This window comes from Azolla caroliniana, unplaced genomic scaffold (genome assembly GCF_043228905.1).
Source record: "Azolla caroliniana isolate FFs.n. ecotype wild unplaced genomic scaffold, voAzoCaro1.0.p SCAF_6, whole genome shotgun sequence".
Taxonomy (NCBI): domain Eukaryota; kingdom Viridiplantae; phylum Streptophyta; class Polypodiopsida; order Salviniales; family Salviniaceae; genus Azolla; species Azolla caroliniana.
The window spans coordinates 13,674,773-13,701,052 of NW_028230441.1; the positions used below are offsets into that span (position 1 = coordinate 13,674,773).

Here is a 26,280-nt window from a genome sequence, read left to right on the forward strand (position 1 = left end):
CAGACGATATTTATCATCATTTGTTACTTCCCCCCGAAAGGATCCCGATATAATATGGCTGGAGAGGCGAGTATAGTTGATGAAGGAACGCCACATGGGCCTTCTCCATATGAACCTTTATCGGATGACATAATCCGATATTCTTCTCAAGGGGGAGTCTTCCTTGTAGGAGATTTCAATGTGAAAACCCAATCCTGATAATGCACAATATTTCAGATGGATAGAAACCTAGAAATGGTGAATGTCGACCCTTTAGCCTTAGACATAACACATACATCAAAGGATCAAGGTGCGGACACCACAAGCTTTGGCCATCATCTGCTTGAACTTGGAAGTCGACACCAGATGATCATATATAATGGTGAGGCCGAAACTGGATGTCGAGTACCCGGTGAGAACCGGATGATGAGTACCCGGCAACGGAAGACCCGGCGAGAACCGGATGACGAGTACCCGGCAAGAGCCGGATGGTGAAGACCCGGTGAGAACTGGATGTGGAGTACCGGGCAACGGAAGACCCGGTGAGAACCGGATGACGTGTGCCCGGCAAGCGCCGGATGATGTAGGCCCGGTGAGGAGTGCTCACCGGATGAAGGGACATATTCGTAAATATGTTTCTGAGAGTCCATTGGGGCTATATTTGTAAATAGCCGGAAATTCATATTAGTATAAATATGACTTAGGGCAAACTTAGTATTGTTGTTGTCATTCTTGTTGGTGCAAGATTAGAGCGTGTAACTGTGTACAGAGAGAGAGAGAGAGAGAGAGAGAGAGAGAGAGGAAGAGGTCGTTGCCTCTGTTGTAACCGCCGCCTGTGGCGAAGATAGCAAGCTCGAGGTCGTTGCTTCGGTGCTTTACTATTGTACATTCTGATATAGTGATAGTTTGCAATCTGTGGGCTGCCGTGGTTTTTCCCTAGTTTGGGTTTTCCATGTTAACATCCTGTGTACTCTTCTCTTCACTGTGTCGTGCGTTCATTACCCGTTTTCTGTGTTTTATCCTAGGCTCGCTTGTGGCCGAGCGTTGTTCATCAAGAGCGTGTGTTCCTGACAAAGTGGTATCAGAGCGAAACGACACAGAAAAATGGATGAATCATTGGGAGGCATGTTCAAGCTCACCGGCTCCAACTATTTCATGTGGAAGTCGAAGATGAGGGACATGCTCGTGGTTAAAGATCTTTGGTTGCTGGTTCAGTTCGAGGACAAGAGACCGGACAAAATCGACGCCACGATATGGGAGGTGATGCACATGAAGACAACGGCTTACATACGGTGCTTCATCGACATGAGTCTATACAACAACTTCAATGAAGAGAGCAAGGCTCATGAGCTCTGGGAGAAGATCGGCATTATGTTTCAAAACAAAAATGTTGTTAATCAGGTTTCGGTATTTCGGAAGCTAGTCAACCAAACCATCACACCATAATACATTTCATTCATGAGCTCGCTGACATCTACTCCCGACATGTTCAAGCCCATCTCTCCTCTTTTGATTCTTCCTTGCCTTTAGAGAACCTCACTACAGAACTCGCACACATCCTTCACTCAACAACAATTAGTAGCTTCCCATACACAAAACACTCCAATCATAGTAGAATAGGGTCTATGCCACAGAACAAGTGGTATGATGAGGATTGTAGAGAGTTTTATAGACAACTTAAAGTGTCGCGACATAATGGTACTATTTCCTTAGTACAGGCTCGCAAAGAGATGCACAAGATGACACGTCGTAAAAGACGAGCTTGGGAAGCATCTCAATATTGGGAACTCTACCATATGCTCATGAGTAGGGACTGGGCCCTTGCATGGAAGAGACTACGGGAACCGCGACCACAAACACCCATCGAGGATCCAAATATTTGGCACACATATATCGAGAGACTCTACCATGTCCCGAACCAACCACCCTTTCCAATGCCTTCCACACCTCAACCTACCATGGGGACACTTTTCACGACCTCTAGGGTCACGAAGGTCATAAAAAAATTACAACATAAGAAGTCCATGGACCACACAGGATTGTGAGCCGAGCACATCATATATGCTTGAGAGTGCCTAGCCCCCTTTCTCACTCTAATCTTCAACCGTGCCCTCACCAAGGGTTTTCTACCACAATGGACCATGAACACAGTGGCTCCTATACATAAAGGAGGGGACCCAATGGACCCAAATACATATAGGACCATTATGATAGGTCATACGCTCACTAAACTATATGGTGCAGTAATGGAAGCGGAGCTCAAGGATTATATGGAAACATTAAGACTTTGAGCACCTGACTAGGCTAGCTTTAGACGAGCCTTCTCCATTATTGACCATATCTTCACACTTAAGTGCTTAATTGACCAGACGAAGGCTCGTAAGAAGAAACTATATTGTTTCTTTGTGGACTTTCGCAAAGCCTTTGACCAAGTTCCTAGGAAGAGGTTGTTTGATAGACTTAAGAGCTTGGAGATACCAAATGACATGATCTGGGCCATTTATGCCCTATATGAGCAAGTCTCTGGGTGCATAAGATGCCCAGGTGGCATATCCGATTGTTTCACTAGCACCATTGGTGTAAAACAAGGTTGCCCCCTATCACCAACTCTTTTTGGGATCTACGTTGATGAGATCATTGATTTTATTGCTCGTAAGGGAGGCAAGGGAGTAGCTATTGGGGATACGCAATTTAGTCTCTTACTCTATGCAGACGACATTGTCTTGCTCTTAGAGTCAGAACACGACCTACAAAAGCATCTTAATGCCCTAGATGACTTTTGTACACAATGAGGACTAGTAGTGAATCTAACGAAAACTAAAGTCCTTATCTTTCATACATTGTCCCGAGTTAGGAGTAAATGTCACCTAATCCTCCCTCATAAACTAATTGAGGTAGTTGGATCATATGTATACTTGGGAGTCACTTTTAGTACTCGATCAGGTAAATTTTCGATGACCCAAGCAACCAAAGATAGGCTAACGAGACGGTATGCATCCCTCTCACTCTTAGAGAGACAATGCAACCAAACATACTTTCAAGAGCCACAGACTAAGGGATGGCTCTTCGACTCGTTAGTGACCCCTTCCCTCATGTATGCATCAATAGTATGGGCTCTAGGTCTACCATCTTTCATGTCGATGCAATTAGAGAGACCTTTGGTGATGATGTTATCTCGTCAACTCCGAACCAAATCGACAGTACCACATGACATTATTAGAGCAGAGTTCATTCTGCCCCTGATGTTAGTAGAAGCACTTTTTCAAGTGGTAGTTTTTATTCATCGAATACATAGCCAACCACAAGATAGGATATCCCGTCGAGCCTTTGAGGCATCCCAATCCCTACATGCGTCTAGAGACACTAGCTCTTGGTATAGCATTGTGGGTGAGTTGGTTACTTGCAAAAGGCATAGACATTAATAACCTACCTCCCCTTAAGTACAACCATGGGACTGATCAAACTCTAATCTCTCATGAAGACCATAATAAAGTGATACGCCAAGAAATATGGCAAATTTACACTCGATATAAATGGATCATGCCACGAGAGCCAATCCCATCTAAAATGTTGTACTATAAGGAACACTTCTTGCACTTCTCTAAGTTAGGTTTTATTACACGACCAAGATATCTAGATACATTCTTATCAAATGCACTAAGGTGGCCATTGGACAACTTGGGATATCACCTCACCAACTTGAGATTGAGAATGGTCGGGCTAATAGAATCCCTAGAGAGGAAAGGCTATGTAGGTTATGCCACATAGAGATAGAGGATGAGTATCACTTCACATGCAAGTGCCCAACTTATGCCAAGGGTATGGGCGGAATACCAAGACATATTAGGACCCTCTCCCACCCTCTCCAAACTATTAGATACCCCGGATGTAAAGAGACTAGGAAGGTATATCTTAGAGCTAAAACAACATAGGGAGAATAAATTACAAAGTGTTAACTATAACCCTTTTACTATTCATCAACATGTAACTAGTGTAGTTTTTTCAGGAACAAGGGGAGACGATGAATGTGGATACACACACTTACGCCGCTCGGCCTTTCTCTTGAGGACGCAAAAATGCAAAGAACAACCAAACACCCTTGGATGTTGGGCTTCAAAACAAGTCGACACGGAGTAGAAAAGATTAAGAAGATAAGGGAACGTGAGCTACGTCGACTAGAAGCTATGGTTGGGGTACCTTTAACATTGGGACCACGGGGCACACCACATCGAAACCCTTTCTTTGACCTCCCGCTTCTCTTCGAGAGACTTGGATGGAAATGAAATTAGGCCTAGTATAACATCATTTTTATTGTAGAACATGTTTTTTATATAGAACATGTTTGTTATTTTACTAGAACTATTTATCTTAAAACTCTATTTTTATCTTATTTTTATTTTTATTTTTATTTTTATTTTTATTTTTATTTTATACTTTCGATGAATGGGTAAATATCCCATTTTTGTTGTAAACCATTTGTCTCATGGGCCAATTTTGGCCTTAGAAGACGTTAATATATCTTTCTTTCTCATGGGCAAATTTTGGTCTTGAGAAGACGTTTATATATCTTTGTTTGTTTGTTTGTGTGTGTAACGATCTTGTTGTCTGCTGATCTACTTGTTTGTTAGACAATCATCATCATCACTAATTCATATGTGTCTACGTATGTATACATACATGCATACATATGTACATACATACATATGTATGTATGTGTACATTGTACATATATGCTTTAATTTGGGAACTCTTTATATTCATTATTCATGAGTTTATTATTATTGTTGGTATTCTCTTCTTCTACCGCCCCCCCCCCCCGCCTTTCTCTTAAAGAAACAACGCCATCGCCAACGCCAACGCCAACGCCAACGCCAACGCCATCGCCAACAAAATAATCAAAAACCAAAAGCAAGCAGTCTGAGAGTTGAGAAAGCAAGAAGAATAGCCAGTCCTTTACGTTCCTCGCTCTGTCACCAAATCTCCTTTCTCCTGACTATCATCTTATATCCATGGCGATGGCAGCCTCAACCCTAAACCCTAAGAAAAGGAAGTGTAGCAGTGAAGATGCCATGAATAAAATCTCCAAGAAGAAGAAGAAGGAGAAGAAATCACCCAAGAAAGAAAAAGCGAATAAAACGAAACCTACTGCCCAAGACAGCAAAAACTCGCTGTTTGTAAGGCTTATTGATTCCGGTACGATATTGGAACACGAACCTGTGTTTTATTTGAGAAAGAAAGACAAAGCAGTGATGAAGGAGGGGTGGTTCACGCGTGATGGTGTTTTGTGTGCCTGTTGCAACCAACTATTCCTTCTGTCAAAGTTCGAAGTGCATGCAGGTAGTAGTTTGCACCGTCCCAGTGCCAACATGTTTCTGAGGGATGGACGATCAATCACGCAATGTCAACAATCGATTGAAGGTCCTCTGTCGAGCTCGAGCTCGAGCTCGGTTAGAATAATAAGTGACGGTCCTTATGGGAAAATAAGGGAGAGTTTGTATGATTGCACAAGCGAGGGTAACTCATATAGAAAACTAAGTGAGGCTTCATATGGACAAGTTAGAGATGAAGGCCCCTCTTCTGGATTTGTTTCAGATCAATCGGTTGATGGCGACAATGTTTGCTTGATGTGTGGCGATGTTGGCGAGCTTATACTATGTGACACTTGTTCTTCGGCTTTCCATGCCAAATGTCTTTATCTCGATGATTTTCCCGAGGGCACTTGGCAATGTTCTTGTTGTAGGTGTAGGGCATGTGGAGAGGGCCTTGATAACCATGGCCATGAAGAGAACATTGAGAGCAAAAAAGTGGGCCGTGATACCCAGATTAGAGATGATCATGTCAGCCATGATGGGGATCCTAATAGCCATGTTGGAGAGGACCTTGTTAACCATGAAGAGAACCTAAATAGCTCTGGAGAAGACCTTGAGAACCGTCAGGGACATCCATCTAACGTGCTTTGTTGCTCGCATTGCAATGAGACTTACCATCGCAAGTGTGTTGATGTGGATTCTTATCAAGAATCAGAAAACCCATGGTTTTGTAGCAAGCATTGTAGGCACGTGTTCAAGAGTCTGCGGAATATAGTTGGCCAAGTCTTCCACCTTGACAATGGAGACCTTTCATGGGTGCTTCTGAGGTCCTTTGAAGAGGATAATGGACCCTCGGCCGTGAACCTTGAAAAGAAGCTTTCTGAGGGGCTGAAAATATTTCGAGAATGCTTCGACCCCATCCTTGACTATGTTACTAAACTCGATTTCCTTTCTCAAACCACTTTCAACAAGAAAGCTAACATTCGAAGGTTGGATTGTCGAGGGTTCTATATGTTCCTGTTGATGAAAGGAGAAGAGGCTGTCTCCGTGGCAACAATAAGAATACATGGAAATCGATTAGCTGAGATGCCTTTCATTGCTACAAAAGGTATGTTCCGCAAACTAGGGATGTGTAAGGTATTGATGAGAGCAATGGAAGGAATGCTTCAAAAAGTGGGAGTTTATAGATTAATATTACCATCAATCCCAGAGTTGATAGACTCATGGACTGGTCGGTTTGGATTTAAAGCAATGAGCTTCGAAGAACGAAAAGAGGTTTCAGACTTGATCTTGATGTCTTTTGCGGGGACAAGTTTTCTCCACAAAGACTTGTTTGAATTTGGTGTTATTCAACAAGATGTAGAAGATAATGAATCCAGAACAGCATTACCCCGTCGAGGTTTGATTCGGGTTAAGGTCAAGTTATTGCCACCTCAACCTATTAGTTGCCATTGATTCATCAAACTCTTCCAGAAGTAATTTGGAGCTTTTTATTGCTGCACTTTACCCCACATTGGTTAAACACTGATTGATATTTTGAACTTGCCCTTCAGTATATAATAGGAAAACGATTTTGTGGAAAATATTTATTAAAGGGGATTTTGTCCAAAGTATTCATGGAGGGAAAAATATATGGTCAAAAGATTTGTGATGTATCTGCAAAGATCATTTAATTGTGTGCTATTTCCTCATAATTTCATGAGATGATATATTGGCTGATTTCTATTCTAAAAGGAAATTTTGCTGAACTTGCAACCAAATGAAGCTGGTCTATTTTGCTATTTGTTTACAAAGTAGATTGGTGCTGATTCCTTTGTACTCCACGAAGTTTTTTACACACATCACCTGTTAGCAGAGTAATGCAAGTCAAATTATGTAGCTATTAATGATAGCTCTCCCACATCATCAGAATATCTTATTTGGTCACGAACTCGTACAGAGGATTTTGTTCTGATTCATAATGTCATGTATAGTTCTCTAACATAATCTGATGTTCATGAGTAGCAACAAACCTTATGCAAAGGTATTTGCTTGATAAACATGTTTTATGTTATGAGATACAATGAACCTCACGTCCTTTGGTTTTTTTAGGTAGTCAACTTGTAGTAAAGGAACTTGTGAGTCCAATGAAGTCAGCGGCCGTTTTCTTTTCCAAAATGAGTTGTTGCATTAGATTAGATTCCACTCTCCCGCAACCACTACAAAAAGATAACGTGGTCAATCAAGAATTGAAGCATTAGATATAGTAATTATTATGTGAGACAAGAAAATGAGAAAGAAAGAAAGAAAGAAAGAAATATTAACATCTTCTAAGGCCAAATTTGGCCCATGAGACAATTGGTTTACAACAAAAGAGTATTTATCCAGTCATCATAACTAAAATAAAATTAAGTAAAAAATAGAACTTAAACTAAAAGAGTTTAGTAGTGTACAATACGTAGTATACTCGAAAGTGACTATACACTAAGCCTAATTTTATTTCCACCCAAGCCTCTCGAAAAGAAGTGGGGGGTCAAAGGGTCTTGATGTGGGTGTGACCCGTGGTTCCAATGTAGAGAGTGCCCTAGCCATGGCTTCTAGGCGGTGTAGCTCACGTTCCCTTATTTTCAATATTGCTTCCACATCATGTCGAGTTGCTTTGAAACCCGGCACCCGAGGACGTCTGGCTCTTCTCTGGTTTTCTGTCTCATCAATGGAAAGGCCGAGTGGTGCAAGTGTGTCGACATTCGTTGTCTCCCCCTGTTCCTAAAAAACTTCATTTGTTACATGTTCGTGATCATTAACAACATTATTGTCAACATTTTGTAACTTATTCTCTCTGTGTTGTTTTAGCTCTAGAATGTATTTGCCTAATTTCTTTATATCTAGAGTATCTAATAGTTTGGGGAGGGTGGGAGACGAACCAAGTATGTCTTGGTATTTTGCCCTTATCTCGGCATAGGTTGGACACTTGCATGTAAAGTGGTACTCATCCTCTATCTCTATGTGACATAACCTACATATCCTTTCCTCCCTAGGGACTCCACTAGTACGACCATTCTCAATCTCAAGTTGGTGAGATGATATTCTAAGTTGTCCAATGGCAAACCTTAGTGCATGTGGTAAGAATACATCTAGATATTTTGGCCACGTGATAAAACCTAACTCAGAGAAGTGCATGAAGTGTTTCTTATAGTACAACATTTTAGATGGGAGTGGCTCTAGTGGGGTGATCCATTTACACCGAGTGTAAATTTGCCATATTTCCTGGCGTATTACTTTATTGCGGTCCTCATGAGAGATTAAAGTGTTATCACTTGTGTGGTTGTACCTAAGGGGAGGTAGGTTATTAATGTCTAGACCATTCGCAAGAAGCCAACTCACCATCATGCCATACCATGAGCTAGTATAGTCGGACTCATACAATGATCGAGAGGCCTTAAAGGCTTGATGAGATATTCTATCATGTGGTTGGCTATGTATCCTGTGAATGAAGACTACAAGTTGAAAAAGTGCCTCTACTAACATTGGGGGTAACGTGAACTCAGCCCTAATAATGTCATGTGGTACAGTCGATTTGCTTCGGAGTTGGCGTGATAGCATCATCACCAATGGTCTCTCTAATTGCGTCCACATGAAAGATGGTAATCTTGGAGCCCAAACCGTTGATGCATACATGAGGGAGGGGGTCACTAATGAGTCAAAGAGCCACCCTTTAGTTCGTGGCTCTTGAAAGTGTGCTTGGTGGCATTGTCTCTCTAGGAGTGAGAGGGATGCATGTCCTCTCGTGAGTCTATCCTTCGCTGCCTATGTCATCGAAAATTTACCTGAGCGGGCACTAAAAGTGACTCTGAGATAGACGTATGATCCAACCACCTCGACTGGGCTATAGGAGATAGTTAGGTGACACTTAGCTCTAACTTGGGCCGATGTGTGGAAGATAAGGACTTTCGTTTTCCCTAGATTCACTACCAATCCTCGTTGTACACAAAAGTCATCTAAGGCATTAAGGTGCCTTTGTAGGTCATGTTCGGATTCAGAGAGCAAAACTATGTCATCTGCATAGAGCAAGATACGAACCTGCGTATCCCCAAGGACCACTTCGGTGCCTCCCTCACGAGCAATAAAATCTGTGATCTCATCAATGTAGATCCCAAAAAGCGTCGGTGATAGGGGGCAACCTTGTTTTACACCAATAGTGCTAGTGAAATGATTAGATAGGCCACCTGGGCATCAGACACACCCGAACACTTGTTCATATAGTGCGTAGATGGCCCATACCATATCATCTGGTATCCTCAAGCTTTTAAGTCTATCAAACAACCGCTCTCTAGGGACTGTATCAAAGGCTTTGCGGAAGTCCACAAAACAACAATACAATTTCTTCTTGCGAGCCTTAGTTTGGTCAATTAGGCATCTAAGTGTGAAGATATGATCAATAGTGGAGAAGGCTCGTCTAAAGCCAGCTTGTTCAGGTGCACGAAGGTTTAGGGTCTCCATATAGTCGCTAAGCTCTGCTTCCATTATTGCACCATATAACTTAGCAAGGGTATGGCCTATCATAATGGTCCTATATGTATTTGGGTCCATGGGGTCCCCCCCTTTATATATGGGGGCCACTGTATTCATAGTCCACTGTGGTGGAAAACCCTCCGCAAGGGCACGATTGAAGATTAGAGTTAGCAAGGGAGCTAGGCATTCTCTCGCATATATAATGTGTTCTGCTCGCAATCCTGTGTGGTCCATGGACTTCCTATGTTGTAATTTCTTTATGACCTTCACGACCCTAGAGGTCGTGAAAAGTGTCCCCGTGGTAGGCCGGGGTGTGGAAGGCATTGGAATGGGTGGTTGGTTTGGGATTTGGTAAAGTCTCTCTCTATATATGTGCCAAGTTTCGGGATCTTCGATGGGTGTTTGTGGTCTTGGCTCCCGTAGTCTCTTCCATGCCGTGGCGCAATCGCTACTCATGAGCATATGGTAGAGTTCCCAATATTGGGATGCCTCCCACACTCGTCTCTTACGACGTGTCATCTTGTGCATTTCTTTGCGAGCTTGTATGGAGGTAATACTACCATTGAGTTGCGATACTGTAAGTTGTCTATGTAAGTCCCTACAATCCTCATCATACCATTTATTTTGTGGCATTGATCCTGATCTACCTTGATTTGAGTGTTTTGTATATGGGAAACTGCTAGCTGCAGAGTGAAGGATGTGTGTGAGTTTCGTACTAAGGCTTTCTAACGGTAGGGAGGGATCAAGGGAGGGGAGATGGGCCTGAACATGTTGAGAGTATATGTCAGAGAGCTCATGTGTGAAATGTATTGTGGTGTGATGACATGGTTGACTAGACTTGGTGACCTTAGAGTTATCACATTTTAGCTCGAAGTATAAGAAACTATGGTCTGCGCCAATAGGGCATGGGGCCACTCGGAAGGAGTTAATCATGTGGGTAGCTTCAGGGCGTCCTATTAGATAATCAATTGTGCTTTCCCCTCCTCCATGTGGGAAACATGTGAGCTCTTCCGAGCCCGACCACTTAGCTAAACCATTATATATGACCATCCGGTGCCGACTGCCAAGTTCGAGCAGATGATGGCCAAAGCTCGTGGCGTCCGCACCTTGATCCTTTGATCTACGTGTGGTGCCTATGTCTAAAGGATCGACATTTACCATTTCTAGGTTTCTATTCATCTGAAATACTGTGCATTGTCGGGATTGGGTTCTCGCATTGAAGTCTCCTACAAGAAATACTTCTCCTTGGGAAGAATATCGGATTATGTCATCCGATAGGGGTTCGTATGGAGAAGGCCCATGTGGCATTCCTTCATCGACTAATCTCGCCAAGCCACCAATATTATAACAGGATCCTTTTGGGGGAAAGTAACAAATGACGAAAAATACTGCCTGGCCTTTGCTTGTGGAGACTTTCATCCACATAAAACGAGCTTCTGGGTCTATCTTCATTATTTCTATCCTATTAGCTCTCTACGAAACAGTATCACAACACCACCAGATCGTCTAGTAGTGTGTCGACGTGAGGTTTGTCTAAAAGCGGACTCCCAACGGAATCCTTCGACCCGTGGGAGTCCTCTATTTGGGCTCTGATGTGTTTCTACCAATAAAAGTATATCAGATACCTTTAGTATCTCCTCTAGGCGGCTGGGGTGTGCCCAGAGTGCGTCGTTACAATTCCATAAGGTCATCCTAAGTGCATTTTCTGTCACATGGGCCACACGTCGTCAATTAGTAGTGCGATCATTTATGATCACTCGCCCGTCTCGGTAAAAGGCGCGATGGCCTTCTTTACGAGCTTGCATAACTCGTGGCGTACAACTCTTGCGATGCTCAATTTGCATCTTAGTGAGGTCTTCATCGAGATAGATGGGGTCCCCACCCATTCCTCGAAGGATTGGTCTCTTCTTAAAGAAAGTGATTCTAGAGTCTAAGTCTTTAAATTGAAGGACTAAAGCTCTCTTCCTAGTTGTGTCACACCCGGCCCTCCATGCTTTGGTGATAGGTAGGGCCTCTGTGTACCCTAACATTTTCCCAAGTGTTTGTGCATCCTCATTTGGGGATGCACCTTCCTTGAGCCCAGTGACACGTACATTTAAGCGTCGGGCCTGACGCATTTTCTCTTCTTCAAGGGTGGTATTAACAATATTTTCATCTTTTATTTCTTTTTTAATTTTTCTTTTAACCACATCTACCCAACCTGTTTTAGCTAGCTCTATGTTATTATTAACTTCCTCTAAATTAACTTTTTTAATTTCGTCCTTTATATCCTCTATAGAGGATATTTCACCGTCTTCTCGAGATACCTCAATGTCCTTAAGTTGTTTTTTAAGGTCGGTGTTTTCCACTTTAAGTTGTTCTATTTCGGCTTTGAGGGCGTCTTTTTCCTCTCTATCTTTTTTCTTATGGGTTTCGACGTCTTTCACCCATTTTTTCATATCCATCTCTATTTTTGTTAAACGATTAAACATATCTAAAAAGTCCTCCTTACTTATAGCCTCATCTTGTATATCCTTATGTTCCTTAGTTCGTTTAGACGTCATTGTGGTGTCAATAAGAAAAAAAGGTAAAATAGATGGGTCCGAGACTTACCCGAGTTTGTGTGTATGTCGCAATCACATCGGCATTTTGTAGCACGCGACGAGCACACCAAAAGAACCCACCCACGAACTCGTCAAGAAAATGGCACTTCACAACGTCAAGAGAAAACGGAGAAGAAACACCCCGCGACGGTGACGGTGATGGCGGCAGTCGTCAAACGACGGCAAACGACAGCTGTAGACGACAGAAGACGGCTGCAGACGGTAGCAGACGGTGACAGCAGCAGATAGCGGTAGTCGTCAGACGACGACAGCAACAGTCGGCAGCAGACAACAGCTGTAGACGACGGCGACGGTGACGACAATAAACGGCGACAGCAATGGCAGAAAGAGCCATTACAGAGACAGAGAGAGAGAGAGAGAGAGAGAGAGAGAGAGAGAGAGAGAGAGAGAGAGAGAGAGAGAGAGAGAGAGAGAGAAACAGAGGATGGTGGGGTGGGGAAGGGATTCAAACCATGGCAATGAGATATGTCGATAAACCCAAGAATTGAACCATTGTCTAGGCTATTTTAGGAACCCTTCCATAAAGCGAGAGGAAAGGATGGAACATAGGGTTTGCAAGGGATGAGGTAGATGAATTGAGCAAACAAGGAGTTATGCGATGGATGGATGAGATGAGGTAAATGTAAATAAGGAACGATCTAGAAATGGTGCAAGAAAGGTACTAGACTATATAGGATTTTCATGGGGTGAACTTGGCCGGCCTAGCTCAGTTGGTAGAGCGCAAGGCTCTTAACCTTGTGGTCATGGGTTCGAGCCCCATGGCCGGCGGGAATATTATTTTACTAGTGAAGTTGCTTCTTTTAAGCAATTTTAGTTCTTATGCCATGGACTTTATTTTAGCTACACTAGTTACACCGCCGTTCGCGAAGATGGACATAGGAATTGGGTAACCACAAAGAAAGAAAGAGCGACAGTATCCATATGTGAGAACTCTTGACATTATCGAACTAGGGGCATGGTAGGGTAGGTAGGTAGTCATTGTTGTCGTCGTAGTAGTAGTAGAATACCTGGGAGGTGTGGGTGGCACTTTCGTCCACTCACCGTTCTTTCAAAGTGGCCTATGATATGTATATATTGTGTCACGTGTGTGTGTGATAGATACCTCCCTCACAAAGAATAAATGGAGATGATGGTGTGTTGTTTTTGTCCATTAAAGTGGCCTATGATATGTGTGATGCCTCACAAAGAATAATTAGGGATGATGGTTGAGATGGGATGGATCCTTCCTTAGTGGCATCTCTTTCGATATGTGTCCACCCACTAATGTTTTTCTGACAACCAACATTTGTGCTTTGAAAGTTTGGGGGTTTTGCCAGTTATGCTTGCATTTCATGTCCAACAAAACGAAGAAACGGATACATACATACATACATACATACATATATATATACATACCTCCCCCTCCCCTCCCTCCACAAACACCATCATTCAAATTTCACACCCGTTGTGCCTTAGTTCTTCTTTTGTTCGTGGTTTGGTATTCGCATTATTTGTAGTACATTAGCTTAGCATGGAGGGAGGAGGATAGCAATGCCGTGTTATGGAGTTACAACGCATACATAATACTACTGATACAACAATATGTATCATCGGCGACATACATACAAATTTACAATATGTACATACATACATACATTACAATTTACATATGTTACATGTATAATGTACATATATCCAGAACACATGAATCTGTTGCCTCCATCCTCCTCTTCCTCTTCTTCGTCTTCCTTTCATTTCCAAGTTCCCATCATCATCACCATCCATCCATCCATCCATCCATGGCTGCTGCTGGCATGTCATCATTATTACAAGGTCTGGAAGCTTCGTCCGCCATAGCCTCTACCTCTACCATTCTCCCTCCTCCTCCTCCTCCTCCTCATCTTCCTCGTCTTCTTCTTGGAAGAAGAAGAAGAAGAAGAATCCAAAACATGTCGTCATTCTTCTTCGCGCCACCATGGCCAGCCCACATGCTCACATTCTCCTCCTCATCGTCGACGCCTTTGAATGTACAGGCTTTCGCCTCGAAAGTGACCAAGAAGAAAGGAAAACAGGGCTCTTCTTCGTCCAGAGACTGGAGCTATGAGCACCTCATGGTCATCTGGGATGAAATATTCGAACAATGTTGTTGTGATACAGCCAAATCTTCTCGTATCAGAGATCTTGCAGAGAAAGGTCTGAGACTCCATGGCCGTGGCTGTGTCTTTGTCGTTCAAGAAATTCAGACTATTCCTCGTGGCTCAGGTTCTGGCTTCACTTCCAAACCTCCGAGATCTTCTCGCAGGGTTCCTGAATTCATTACTTTGGAGTTTTCTGCTGCTTACTTGCCTAGGGAATTCCTTCTTAATCCTTCAAAGGCTCCTCTTCTCAATGAGGAAGATGATAATGATGATCATGAAGGAAAATCCAGGGATCATTTGTCAAATGTTGCCGACATGAAGAATCATGTAATTGACATTACCAAAGAGATCGATGTTAATGAACTGATCTCTGATGATGCTAATGCCCAACTGATCTTTGACGATGAAGAGATATCTGGTAGTGACGGTGAAAATGATGCCTTTATGCAAATTATTGGCTACAATGAGCAAGATGCAGCTTCCATTCTTGGTACCGGTGAGTTTTCTTCGATTATTAGTTAGGATAAGAAAGCATGAACAGCTATGTAACAAAAATATACTGACAATTTTGATGCTGAACTATCAGCATGAACAGATATATAGCAGAGCTTTACAACATTTATAAAACATTCTTATAATATTTTGCATTAAACATACAACATTCTTATAATACCGTACAATAAACATACGAAATTCTTATTATACTATATGGTTAGGATTAAAACATTCTTATAATACTATAGAATACATCTTCATAACAGTCTAATATACGATAGTGTTAACGCCCAACATTTTTATCATGAACAGCAGTCTTATACTGCTTTGTAGTAATTACACCTTTTTCTATCATATAAAACATTCTACAAGATTATATACATGATAAATATTCAATATTCTTACAATACGGTACAGTAAATATACAACATTTATATGAGTAGATGCAACATCAATATGCTACTATACAGTAGATATATAATTATTCTTATGTATATCCCGCAAATATACAGTATTTTTATGATATGCAACTTTCTCAACGCACTGTACAGGAAATATTTAACATGCTTACGTATTATACCGTAAATACACAGTATTTTTATGAAATGCAACTTTCTCTACGCACTGTACAGTAAATATGTAGTAAATACACAGTATTTTTATGATATGCAACTTTCTCTATGCACTATATAGTAAATAGGTAATGCTGTCATGCTATGTTACAGTCTTATAAAACTATGCACTAAACTTACAATATTTTTATGATATATGCCATTCTTATAGTACTTTGCAGTAAATGCACGGCAGTTATATAGTATACACATTCTTATGTTTCATGATTATGTTACAGTCTTATAAAAACTATACACTAAACATACAATATTTTTATGATATATGCCATTCTTATAGTACTTTGCAGTAAATGCACGGCAGTTATATAGTATACACATTCTTATGTTTCATGATTATGATGAGGGTGTGCCATGTGGTAACTGATTTGGCAAATACTTCTTTGCAGGCTATAATACCATGCAGCGCGATGATTCCTTGCTTGTGTTTGATGAAGATGACAAACATGAAGTTGCTGCTGTTGTGGAAGCTGATGATTCTCTCCCCATTTTTGAGGAGGAACATGATGAAATTATAGCTACTGCTAAGACAGAAATACACCATTCCAGAGGTATTCCGGATGTTACCGAATCAGTGAATGATATCTTGGACGACTCAGAAGCTAATACAGATTATCAAGATACTGCAATTGTCCGCATCAGTTCTAAGGTTTGTCATTTTTCACCCAATTCTTCATTATATGATTGATTATTATAGGTGATTTCACAAAATCCTTGATTGCTCATTATGTTAGTGATGCATTCCAAGCTTCTTGAATGTTCAATACAGTATGATAGTGCTTTTACCAAATTCTTAATATTTTTACATATTATGCTAGAGATTGCATCAAAGTTATTATTATTTAACGCATTATGTTAGCGATTTCACCAATTTGTTAATGGAATATAATATTTTAGGTGATGGATTCTATATGACTTCCTATGCAACAGTTAAAGCTTCCCAATTCTCTTCAGTTACATTATCAGTCATCATATATAATACCATAAGTCTAGGTGTCCATCCAGAAATCCATTTAAGAAAGTTTAGTACCTAAAGTGATGAACAGAGGTCATAAAATATGACAATGAAAAAGCATAAACGTCCATGGTAGATTTCTTCAAGCATTTCAAAGGTTTTCTCGTTTCAATGTAACATGTGCAGTAGACGCGCCCATATTATTTTGCTTGAAAAGTTTGTTTTTCAATATTTCTACTGTGTTTGTTGTCCATGACCATATCTTGGAATTCTCTATTCCTCTTATCAGGTCAATGTTAATTTTTTAAAGATTAAGGTTAAAATTTTGTGGTCAGTTTTATGTCAGGTTTCTTGAGAGAGACATAGTATATGCTTTTAATTTCAAGCTCCTGTAGTGCACAATTGGTGTGACATGTGCCCTAAGCAATATTGATTGGTCTTGGGGGTGAATTACTAGTATGAAATAATAGTATATGGGCAAGGTGGATTACCCATTTGCGTGAGCAGCTTCATGAAGACACACCAAAGTTGTTCTCATGTATTTGATTACAATGTACTTGCTTTTGCGATCATAATCAGTATTTTTATTAAAAAACCTGGACTTTAGCAGACTTAAGGTTAAAGGTTAGTAGTACCTTTAGTCTCACTGTTCGTATGAAATAGGTTACAAGTGATTTACTCCGTTGCTTTCGAGTGCATCTTGCCTTTCATAATGTAAGTATCTAGAGTGCAACTGCTCATAATTTTTCCTGCAGAAATCATCTGTCGATTGCTTGTCTAAATAGGGGAATTGACCTTCCATTTTGATGATTGTGGTTTTTATCAAGCTTGGCGATTTGTCATCTTATATACAAAAATCTCTTCCTACATAATATTTTTGTCTTTGTTGGAGCATTCAATCGTTGGTTGGTGTTACTCTAGGTTTAAGAAAGACTCAGTGTTATGATATTTCTAGTAAGATATAATCACGTGTGGGTACCTTGATGTAAACATAAAAGCTAACCTCCTATTTATGCAAAGGATTCATTTTATATATATGTCGTTCTTTGGTGTTTGAGATTTACCAATTTATGCTAATTTAGCATAGTTTTCTCTTTCTTCCAATATATTTTGGACCTGTAACATATTTGACTATGATGTGTACTTGTTCTACTAAAAAGTTACTCTCTGAAACTCTGAGGGATCACAACGCTACCACTTCAGCTCTCACCATTGCTGTCACATTCACGTTTTGTTTGCAACATGTTCACCACTAGTTACAACTCATTTTCATTCCACACTGAACCGATTCTTGCCATTATTCTCCATCCTCCTGATGAAGTTTTTGTCAACCTTGATTGAAGCTCTAAATTCTAGCTGCAAATGTTGTAGCTAGGGCAGGCTCCCACTCTTGCCAATACAGTCTATATATGACATCGATGTACTTAACTAGACCTATGAGGGTTAGCACGATCTGATCTTTCTTGGATTTTTTTTTTTGTGTTTTTCTATTTCCATTTATGGGCAGGCTCCCACTCTTGCCAATACAGTCTATATATGACATCGATGTACTTAACTAGACCTATGAGGGTTAGCACGATCTGATCTTTCTTGGATTTTTTTTTTGTGTTTTTCTATTTCCATTTATGAAACTTCTGGAATCTGTAATTAAAAACCTTGTTGAGGCAATGTCATTTGTTTTCAGGAACATTTTAGTCCTGTTAAGGTATTTAATTCTATATGATGGAAATTTGCTGCTTCCAATCATGTTCTCATTTTTCTCTTGTTTCAATTTATATGCATGTTGAACTTGCAGTCTGATAAGGCCGTGGAAAATCAAGTAGCAGCTGAAGGGGATCATGTGGATTTGATACACCGAGAAAAACTTTTCTTGTCTATGAAAGGGATGGATCTTACCAGACTTCTCAGTTTAACTGCGAACTTCGATTTTGAAGCAGCAAAATCTGGCCGCAGCAATAAGAAAGCACTTGTTGATATGAAAACAATGGATGCTGGTGGTGAAGATCCATACAATCCCGAGAATGGTGAACTAGTATTGCTGCTTCATGTAGTTATTGACAAAAGGCCAACATTTGGAGCAGATGTTGTGATAGCCTACAAACATGACATTCCCAATGCTGTTGGTGATGAAGAAACACATTCTTGGAAATTGAAGTTGAAGTGTCAGATTTAGGAGTTTTTTCTTATTATTCTTGACCAAAATGCTTGCATATTGTTCAGTTGTTTCCATGTTTCACAGTGGGATGCATCATCTTTCTTGTGTTTCTGTTAACCACGTGTATGACACGATTCGTATTATACGACCAAAAAATATCCCAATACCTGAGATAGTGTCCATATCATTCTTATGGTAGTATATTTTGCATTTGGTGCTTGATGTCAATTTAAAAAATTCTTGTATAAAATTCAGATGGCTTGATTATTCTTCATTCTTAAGCATGTCTACAACATATGGTATACCCTTGTACCCTTGCAGTTACATTTTTTGGGCTTCAGTACACAAGCTTCCTTGATGTGTCCCCTTCCTAAGAAGGGATATTTGTACTTCGAAGCACAATGTCTCTGTGTAAGACACACAAGAGTACAACATTCTAAGTGGTGTATGAAGCATAATGTGTCTATCGTAGTATGAACCATACGTACATTTGCATTCGTGAACGGTTCAATCATTCGAGTATATGGTAAACAACCTCAAAGAATGATAAATACCATACTTTGAATTAACTGTTTATTATGAGGTAAATAAACCTAAAAAAAGGAAAAAAACAAAAAAAACCTTAAAAAAAGGGGAAAAAAAACAAAAAAAAAACACAAAAAAAACACAAGAATGTTTGAATAACATTGGCATTCGTTTTCAAACGTAGGAAAATGAATGTTATGCTAGATCCACACGAATTTTACGTACTATGGTCTCTATGTGTGAATAAGGCATACACATGAGCACAAGCGTCTAGTTGGTGTCTTAAGTATAACATTGAAGTTATCACCCCTCTTATTAAGTCATCATAACTTTCACGAACTGCACTATATGTTGAGCATGTAAAAAGCAAGTGATATGCATCGTCATCTAGGCGTTCATCACAAACTTTATGTACCTTTGTATTTGACGTATTTTGATGCCATGATGAAATATCAATACCTTGCTTGTGTAATCAAAAGTGAAGGAGTGTGAGGATTCTACGAGAGTTAAAACTCATATTGGTGATGAGATAAATTTGAATGTGGCAAGTAAGTATTCTTGCCTTAAATTGAACCCAACATTTTCCTTTGGAGTATTGTAACTAGATTGGTAGTTCAACTTGACGCTTCGCTCGTCGTTTATATCGTTGTTCGAGTTTGAGTCTGATTTGAATGCCGAAAAGGCGCCCGAATCCCCTACCCCAGTTGCTGAGACTGCAATATGGTTTCGGCATCGACAAAGTTTGTTAGGCTGCTTTCATCATCAAAACAACGTTGATTCTATATCCGAATTGTTTCTTCCGCGACCCTCCGAAGCGTTCTTGGAAAGGAACAATCCTACTGAATCTCCTCAACCGCTTGCTAATACGCTTCCCATCTTCGCAGTCTATTGGCTAGTCTCCTCACTCGTTTGGCTACTGGGTCCTTTGTTTGTCTAGACGACATCCATCTCCATCGTTCACTGCTCCGTGTAGAAATCGTGGTTGCCAAAATTGTGTGGATCCTGAACTAATCGTAGTCGCAAACACAAGTATTCCCTTCCCGGAATACTCCCCAAAGCTGTGGTTGGAGGGATGGGTTTATACATACATACGATTATAGGTATCCGATTATGTTCCGGTACGCATACACAATATCTTATTACGAATTAATACGCGTAAGATTATAACATACGAGTGCAGAAGGCAAGTACACAGGATAGACACCAAAAATTTATATTACTCGCACTTGATACATACAATATGGACTCCTTATATAGGTAGCCGACAAGGATAAAAATCGGTGCCTACACAATCCGATGCAGCTTCGGATTGGTACATCTGTTCGGATCCGTCATTACTTAATATAATATTCCTAATTATCCACTATTCGGGACACCGGTGCATACACTTCTCTAGGCAACATAGGTATCCTTGCAACCCCTAAGTTAATTAAAAAGTATTATGAGAATCCCGTGTTGGTTAGTTGAACTTGCTCATATAATCATGCAATATCAACTCAATATTCTAATGACATGCCGATTTCCACCATTCTATTTAAATTTCATCTTGTTGCTCCAAGAGATCTACACTCCCAAATGTACTATATCAAGAGTTTTTTTGAAATGAATAGAACAAAAATAGAACGTTTTTCCTTGTGGTAAACTTTTTTCCATAATCACTCTTAATATGCCCCTAACGAAATCACTAATTTTGGTGAGGTTGTATGGTTCATGGGGATATGCCCCTAACAAAGCCACTCAAAATATTACATTCTAGGACTCAAGTTTTTTAGAGTCTATCTTGTATGGGCCCTCCATGATTACTTATGGGTGATTTTAACTTTTGTGTTAATGCATCTCAATCTATGTCATAACATTCAATCGTGGATGATCTTGAGAAAATTGTTTGGGTTTCATTGGCTATTGAGGTTCTTAAGTTGGATGCATGGATGTGATGGTGTGTGAATGATCCAAGTTTTACCTTCCAATTTGTAGAACATAGACAAACATGGAGTTAGCTAAATATAATGTATATGATGCATGATTATTCCTTTTTGTAAAGAACCAGATATGATTCTGTGCAGCGGAAGAGATGTGTGTTATGTGTGTGTGTATGTGTGTAAGAAAGAAAGAAAGACATATTAACGTCTTCTTAAGGCCAAAATTGGCCCATGAGACAATTGGTTTACAACAAAATGGGTATTTATCCAATCATCAGAACTAAAATAAAATAAAGTAAAAATAGAACTTAAACTAAAAGAGTTCTAGTAGTGTACAAAATGTGGTATACTCGATAAAAGGAAGTGACCTTGCACTAAGCCTAATTTCATTTTCACCCAAGCCTCTAAAAAAGAAGTGGGGGGTCAAAGGGTTTTGGTGTGGGTGTGAACCATGGTCTCAGTGTATAGAGTGCCCCAACCATGACTTCTAGGCGGTGTAGCTCACGTTCCCTTATTTTCAATATTGTTTCTACACCACGTCGAGTTGCTTTGAAACCCGACATCCGAGGCCGTTTGGTTCTTCTTTGGTTTTCTGCTTCATCAAGGAAAAGGTTGGTATGTCAACATTTGTTGTCTCCCCATGTTCCGGAAAAACTTCATTTCTTACATGTTGGTGAACATTAACAACATTATGTAACTTATTCTCTTTGTGTTGTTTTAGCTCTAGGATGTATCTGCCTAATTTCTTTATATCTAGAGTATCTAATAGTTTGGGGAGGGTAGGAGAGGAACCAAGTATGTCTTGGTATTTTCCCCTTATCTCGGCGTAAGTGGGACACTTGCATGTAAAGTGGTACTCATCCTCTATCTCTATGTGACATAACCTACATATCCTTTCCTCCCTAGGGACTCTATTAGTACGGCCATCCTCAATCTCAAGTTGGTGAGATGATATTCTAAGTTGTCCAATGGCAAACCTTAGTGCATGTGGTAAGAATACATCTAGATATTTTGGCCGCGTAATAAAACCTAACTTAGATAAGTGCATTAAATGTTCCTTATAGTACAACATTTTAGGTGGGACTGGCTCTAGTGGGGTGATCCATTTATGCCAAGTGTAAATTTGCCATATTTCTTGGCATTTTACTTTATTGCGGTCCTCATGAGAGATTAAAGTGTTACCAATCGCGTGCTTGTACCTAAGGGGAGGGAGGTTATTAATGTCTAGACCATTCGCAAGAAGCCAACTCACCATCATGCCATACCATGAGCTAGTATAGCCGGACTCATACAATGATCGAGAGGCCTTAAAGGCTTGATGGGATATTCTATCATGTGGTTGGCTATGTATCTTGTGGATAAAGACTACAAGTTGAAAAAGTGCCTCTACTAACATTAGGGGTAAAGTGAACTCAACCCTAATAATGTCATGTGATATTGTCGATTTGCTTCATAGTTGGTGTGATAGCATTATCACCAATGGTCTCTCTAATTGCGTCCACATGAAAGATGGTAGTCCTAAAGCCCAAACCATTCATGCATACATGAGGGAGGGAGTCACTAATGAGTCAAAGAGACACCTTTTAGTCCGTAGCTCTTGAAAGTATGCTTGACGGCATTGTCTCTCGAGGTGTGAGAGGGATGCATGTCCTCTCGTAAGTCTATCCTTCACTGCTTGTGTCATCGAAAATTTACCTAAGCAGGCACTGAAAGTGACTCCGAGATAGACATATGATCCAACCACCTCAACTGAGCTATGGGAGATAGTTAGGTGACACTTAGTTCTTACTTGGGCTGATGTGTGGAAGATAAGGGCGCTTTATATAAGGTCACCATCTCTCTTCATTAACTCGTGCTACAACAAGCACACTCTCTTGGGCAATGTGGAGACTCATTAGTCATGGGGAATATGAAACTCATTAGTTATGTGTAATAGAATATGATTCTATGACACATAGTTAATGTGTAGAGAGTAGTGGTGTGACTTTTGACCCGTGACTGCTCATAGATTATCAACGGGTGTGTTCACACACAAGACTAGGTTGACCTTGATTCTCAACACACCCCCTCAAGCTCAACTGGGCCAGCTCCTTTCGGTTGATGTTTGCTTCAGCTAGTATCCAATTCGGACAATATCCGGTGTCTGCTTCGGGTAGTACCCGGTTCAGACGGTATCCGTTTCGCTCTTGTACTCCCCCTCAATCTTCACAAGTTAGGGATCATCAATCCAAGGTTTGACATGAATTGCCGAAGCTTGACAGCTCCTAAGGATTTGGTGAAGAGATGTTGGATGTTTGAAGATGCATGCTGATGTGTTGAAGATTGACATCTCTTGCCTGAACGCGCTCTTGAATGAAGTGATAGTGCACTTCAATATGCTTCGTGCGTGCATGGAACACCGTGTTCTGAGCCAAATAAATACTGCTCATGTTGTCGCAGTAGAGGGGAGTCAGATCCTTCAAAATCCTCTTGAACCATACAGCTTCACATGCAGCCACGACAACACCCCAATATTTGGCCTCTTTGCTTGAAAGTGCAACAATCGGCTGTTTCTTTCTACTCCACGAAATCGCTCCACTGCCGAGGGAGAAAATAGATCCGGAGATCGGCTCTATAGCCGGCCCAGTCAGCATTTGTGTACCCTTTGAGTCGAATTGGTGTGACCGATTCATAGAGAATACCACAATCCATTGTGCCGCTCACGTATCGTAATACTCGTTAGCACAATCCAAGTGAATGTCTCGTGATTTTTGCATGAATTGAATGAGGAGACTGACCGGGTAGCTAAGGTCGGGTCGAGTGATCGTGAGATAGATGAGGCTCCTGATCAGTTGTCGATACTAAGTCGGCTCACACTCTTCTGTGCTGGAGTTGACATCAAGTTTGAGATTTCTATTGAGAGGGGTTGCAACTGATTTACACTCAGTCATCCCGAACTTGTATAACAAGTTAAGGATGTAGTGTCTTTGGGAGATCATAATGCTGGCTAGAGTTCGAATTACTTGATGCCAAGGAAGTAATGGAGCTCCTTCATGTCCGTCATCTCGAATTTGCCGAAGAGGAGGAACTTGACCTTGTTGATGTCGACTAGATTTTCACCTCCAATGACCAATTTATCATGCACATATAGAATGATGACAATGAGACTTCCCGAATCGCTTCTTATGTAGAGGGAGTTGTCGGATTCCGACATTCGGAAGCCGATTCAATGAAGATATTGTGCTATCTTCGAATGCCAAGCACGTGGTGGTTGCTGAAGGCCGTAGAAGAGGCTTCTTGAGTTGGTAGAAGGCTTTCAGATGAATGTTGGATTCGAAGCCGGGTGATTGTACCATGTACACCTCCTCTTCTAATTCGCCTTGAAGAAAGGTGTTCTTGACATCCATCTAATGGAGGTTCCACCGTTTCCTCGCAGCAAGTGCAATCACGGTCCGCACACTCGTCATCTTTGCCATCGGGGCAAAGGTCTCTTCATAGTCGACTCCATGTGTTTGTGCGTATCCTTTCGCTACAAATCTAGCTTTGTAGTGGTTTATGGAACCATCGACATTATACTTCACTTTGTAAATCCATCTGCAGCCGATTGCCTTCTTGTGCGGTGAGTGGGGGATGAGATCCCATGTCTCCTTCTTGCATAGTGCTTGCATCTCTTCGTTCATTGCTTCGACCCATCGTGGATCCTTGGTTGCTTTGGAAAAACTCTCTGGTTCTTGAACTGTTGCCACCTTCATCATAAAGGCATAGTGGTATGCCATATAATCGTTGTGGCCGAATCGGTTAACAAGATTCTTCTCATGGGTGGAGCGACAAAGTTTTTCGTTTTTCATGCTAATGGCCTTCTTTACACTAGGTGTCCTCATGATAGGTACATCGACGGCACTGAACTCATGTCGAGGGAGTGAGTCGATTCGTTACCGTCAAATTGATCGTCTTCATATTCTGGCATTTTCGCCTTGCCTTTGTCCATCTTTAGACTAGGCCAAGATGTGCTTTGGTCGCTCGGGGGCTCTTCTGGCCCACTAAGCCTGGTCGTAATCGGGGTTTCTTTGAACATGTGTTCGAGTAGATCTCCATCTTCGTCTCTTCTTCGGCCGATTCCGAGTCAGAATCATCTCTGGTTTGTACGAGGATGCCGATTCGTCGAAAACGATGTCTTGACTCACTCGAACCTTTCGAGTAGAGGGGTTGAAGCTTTTGTACCCTTTTTTTCCAATGAGTATCCTACGAGGACACATTTCTCCGACTTGGGATCTAGCTTTTGCCACTTCTCATCGGGGATGTGCACGTATGCAAGTTAGCCGAATATCGTAACATGGGATAGATCCGATGTCTTTCCATAGTACTTTTCATGAGGGGTAACTTGTGTACACCAGATGTTGTGCACCGGTTCATGAGGTAGATGACAATATTTGCTGCTTCGGCCCAATATGACTTTGGCATATTCTTTTCGTTCATCATGGTCCGTGCTACTTCGAGGATGTATCAAATTTTGCGTTCGGCTACACAGTTTTGTTGTGGTGTATGTCGACACAAAAACTCTCGCCAAATTCCTTCTTTTTGGAGAAAAACCGAAAATTCATCGGAGAAGTACTCTTTTCCTTCGTCCGACCGAAGACATCGTACATGTCGACCTGTTTCCTTTTTGACTCCACTCTTGACTTTTTGGAAGTGTGAGAACACTTCACTCTTCTGTAACATGGGGAAGATCCATGTATGCTTGGAGAAGTCGTCGATAAAGGTGACATAGTATTGGCATACTCCGAATGTTGCTGTCTGAGCTGGTCCCCATACGTCAGAATGAATTACGTCGAGTACGCCTTTGCTCATGTTCCTCTCTTTCGGGAATGGGTCCCGGTGTTGCTTGCCGAATTAGCAGGCTCCACATATGCCTTCAATCTCCTTCTCTTTGAAGGTCGGGAGCCTGATGATGACTTCTTTTGATTGCATTGCCTTGAGTTTATTGAGATTGATGTGGCCAATCATCTTGTGCCACAACTCTATGTCTATGTCGGTTTTGGTGCCTTTTGCAAACATGGCTGATTTCATCTCGACCTTCCCTTCGACCACGAGCAATGAGTCGACCCTCTTTTTCAATGAAGCAAC

The 26,280-nt window shown here is 41.1% G+C and overlaps 2 protein-coding genes and 1 non-coding gene across 3 annotated transcripts; all 3 read left to right on the forward strand.

Moving 5' to 3' along the window:
* The first annotated feature begins 4,883 nt into the window (after window positions 1–4,883).
* On the forward strand, window positions 4,884–6,789 carry LOC147863163 (increased DNA methylation 1-like). The gene has a single exon (XM_087320678.1). It carries the CDS (start codon window positions 4,989–4,991, stop codon window positions 6,741–6,743), a length of 1,755 nt encoding a protein of 584 aa, XP_087176804.1. The 5' UTR covers window positions 4,884–4,988; the 3' UTR covers window positions 6,744–6,789.
* Window positions 6,790–13,077: 6,288 nt separating this feature from the next.
* On the forward strand, window positions 13,078–13,150 carry TRNAK-CUU (transfer RNA lysine (anticodon CUU)). Its single transcript has one exon. It is a non-coding gene; the product is annotated as a tRNA-Lys (tRNA).
* Window positions 13,151–14,145: 995 nt separating this feature from the next.
* On the forward strand, window positions 14,146–18,842 carry LOC147863165 (uncharacterized). Its single transcript, XM_087321740.1, has 3 exons — window positions 14,146–14,995; window positions 16,013–16,272; window positions 18,374–18,842. The coding sequence occupies exons 1-3, from the start codon at window positions 14,161–14,163 to the stop codon at window positions 18,749–18,751; spliced, it is 1,473 nt and encodes a 490-aa protein (XP_087177866.1). The 5' UTR covers window positions 14,146–14,160; the 3' UTR covers window positions 18,752–18,842.
* The last annotated feature ends 7,438 nt before the right edge of the window (window positions 18,843–26,280 follow it).

What these genes read in the sequence shown, in the direction of transcription:
- LOC147863163 (XM_087320678.1), top strand. Translation starts at nt 4,989, where the DNA reads ATGGCGATGGCAGCCTCAACCCTAAACCCTAAGAAAAGGAAGTGTAGC.
- LOC147863165 (XM_087321740.1), top strand. Translation starts at nt 14,161, where the DNA reads ATGGCTGCTGCTGGCATGTCATCATTATTACAAGGTCTGGAAGCTTCG. An exon ending in AGCTTCCATTCTTGGTACCG is followed by an intron (nt 14,996 to 16,012) that starts GTGAGTTTTCTT and finishes ACTTCTTTGCAG; the next exon opens with GCTATAATACCATGCAGCGC. An exon ending in TTGTCCGCATCAGTTCTAAG is followed by an intron (nt 16,273 to 18,373) that starts GTTTGTCATTTT and finishes TTGAACTTGCAG; the next exon opens with TCTGATAAGGCCGTGGAAAA.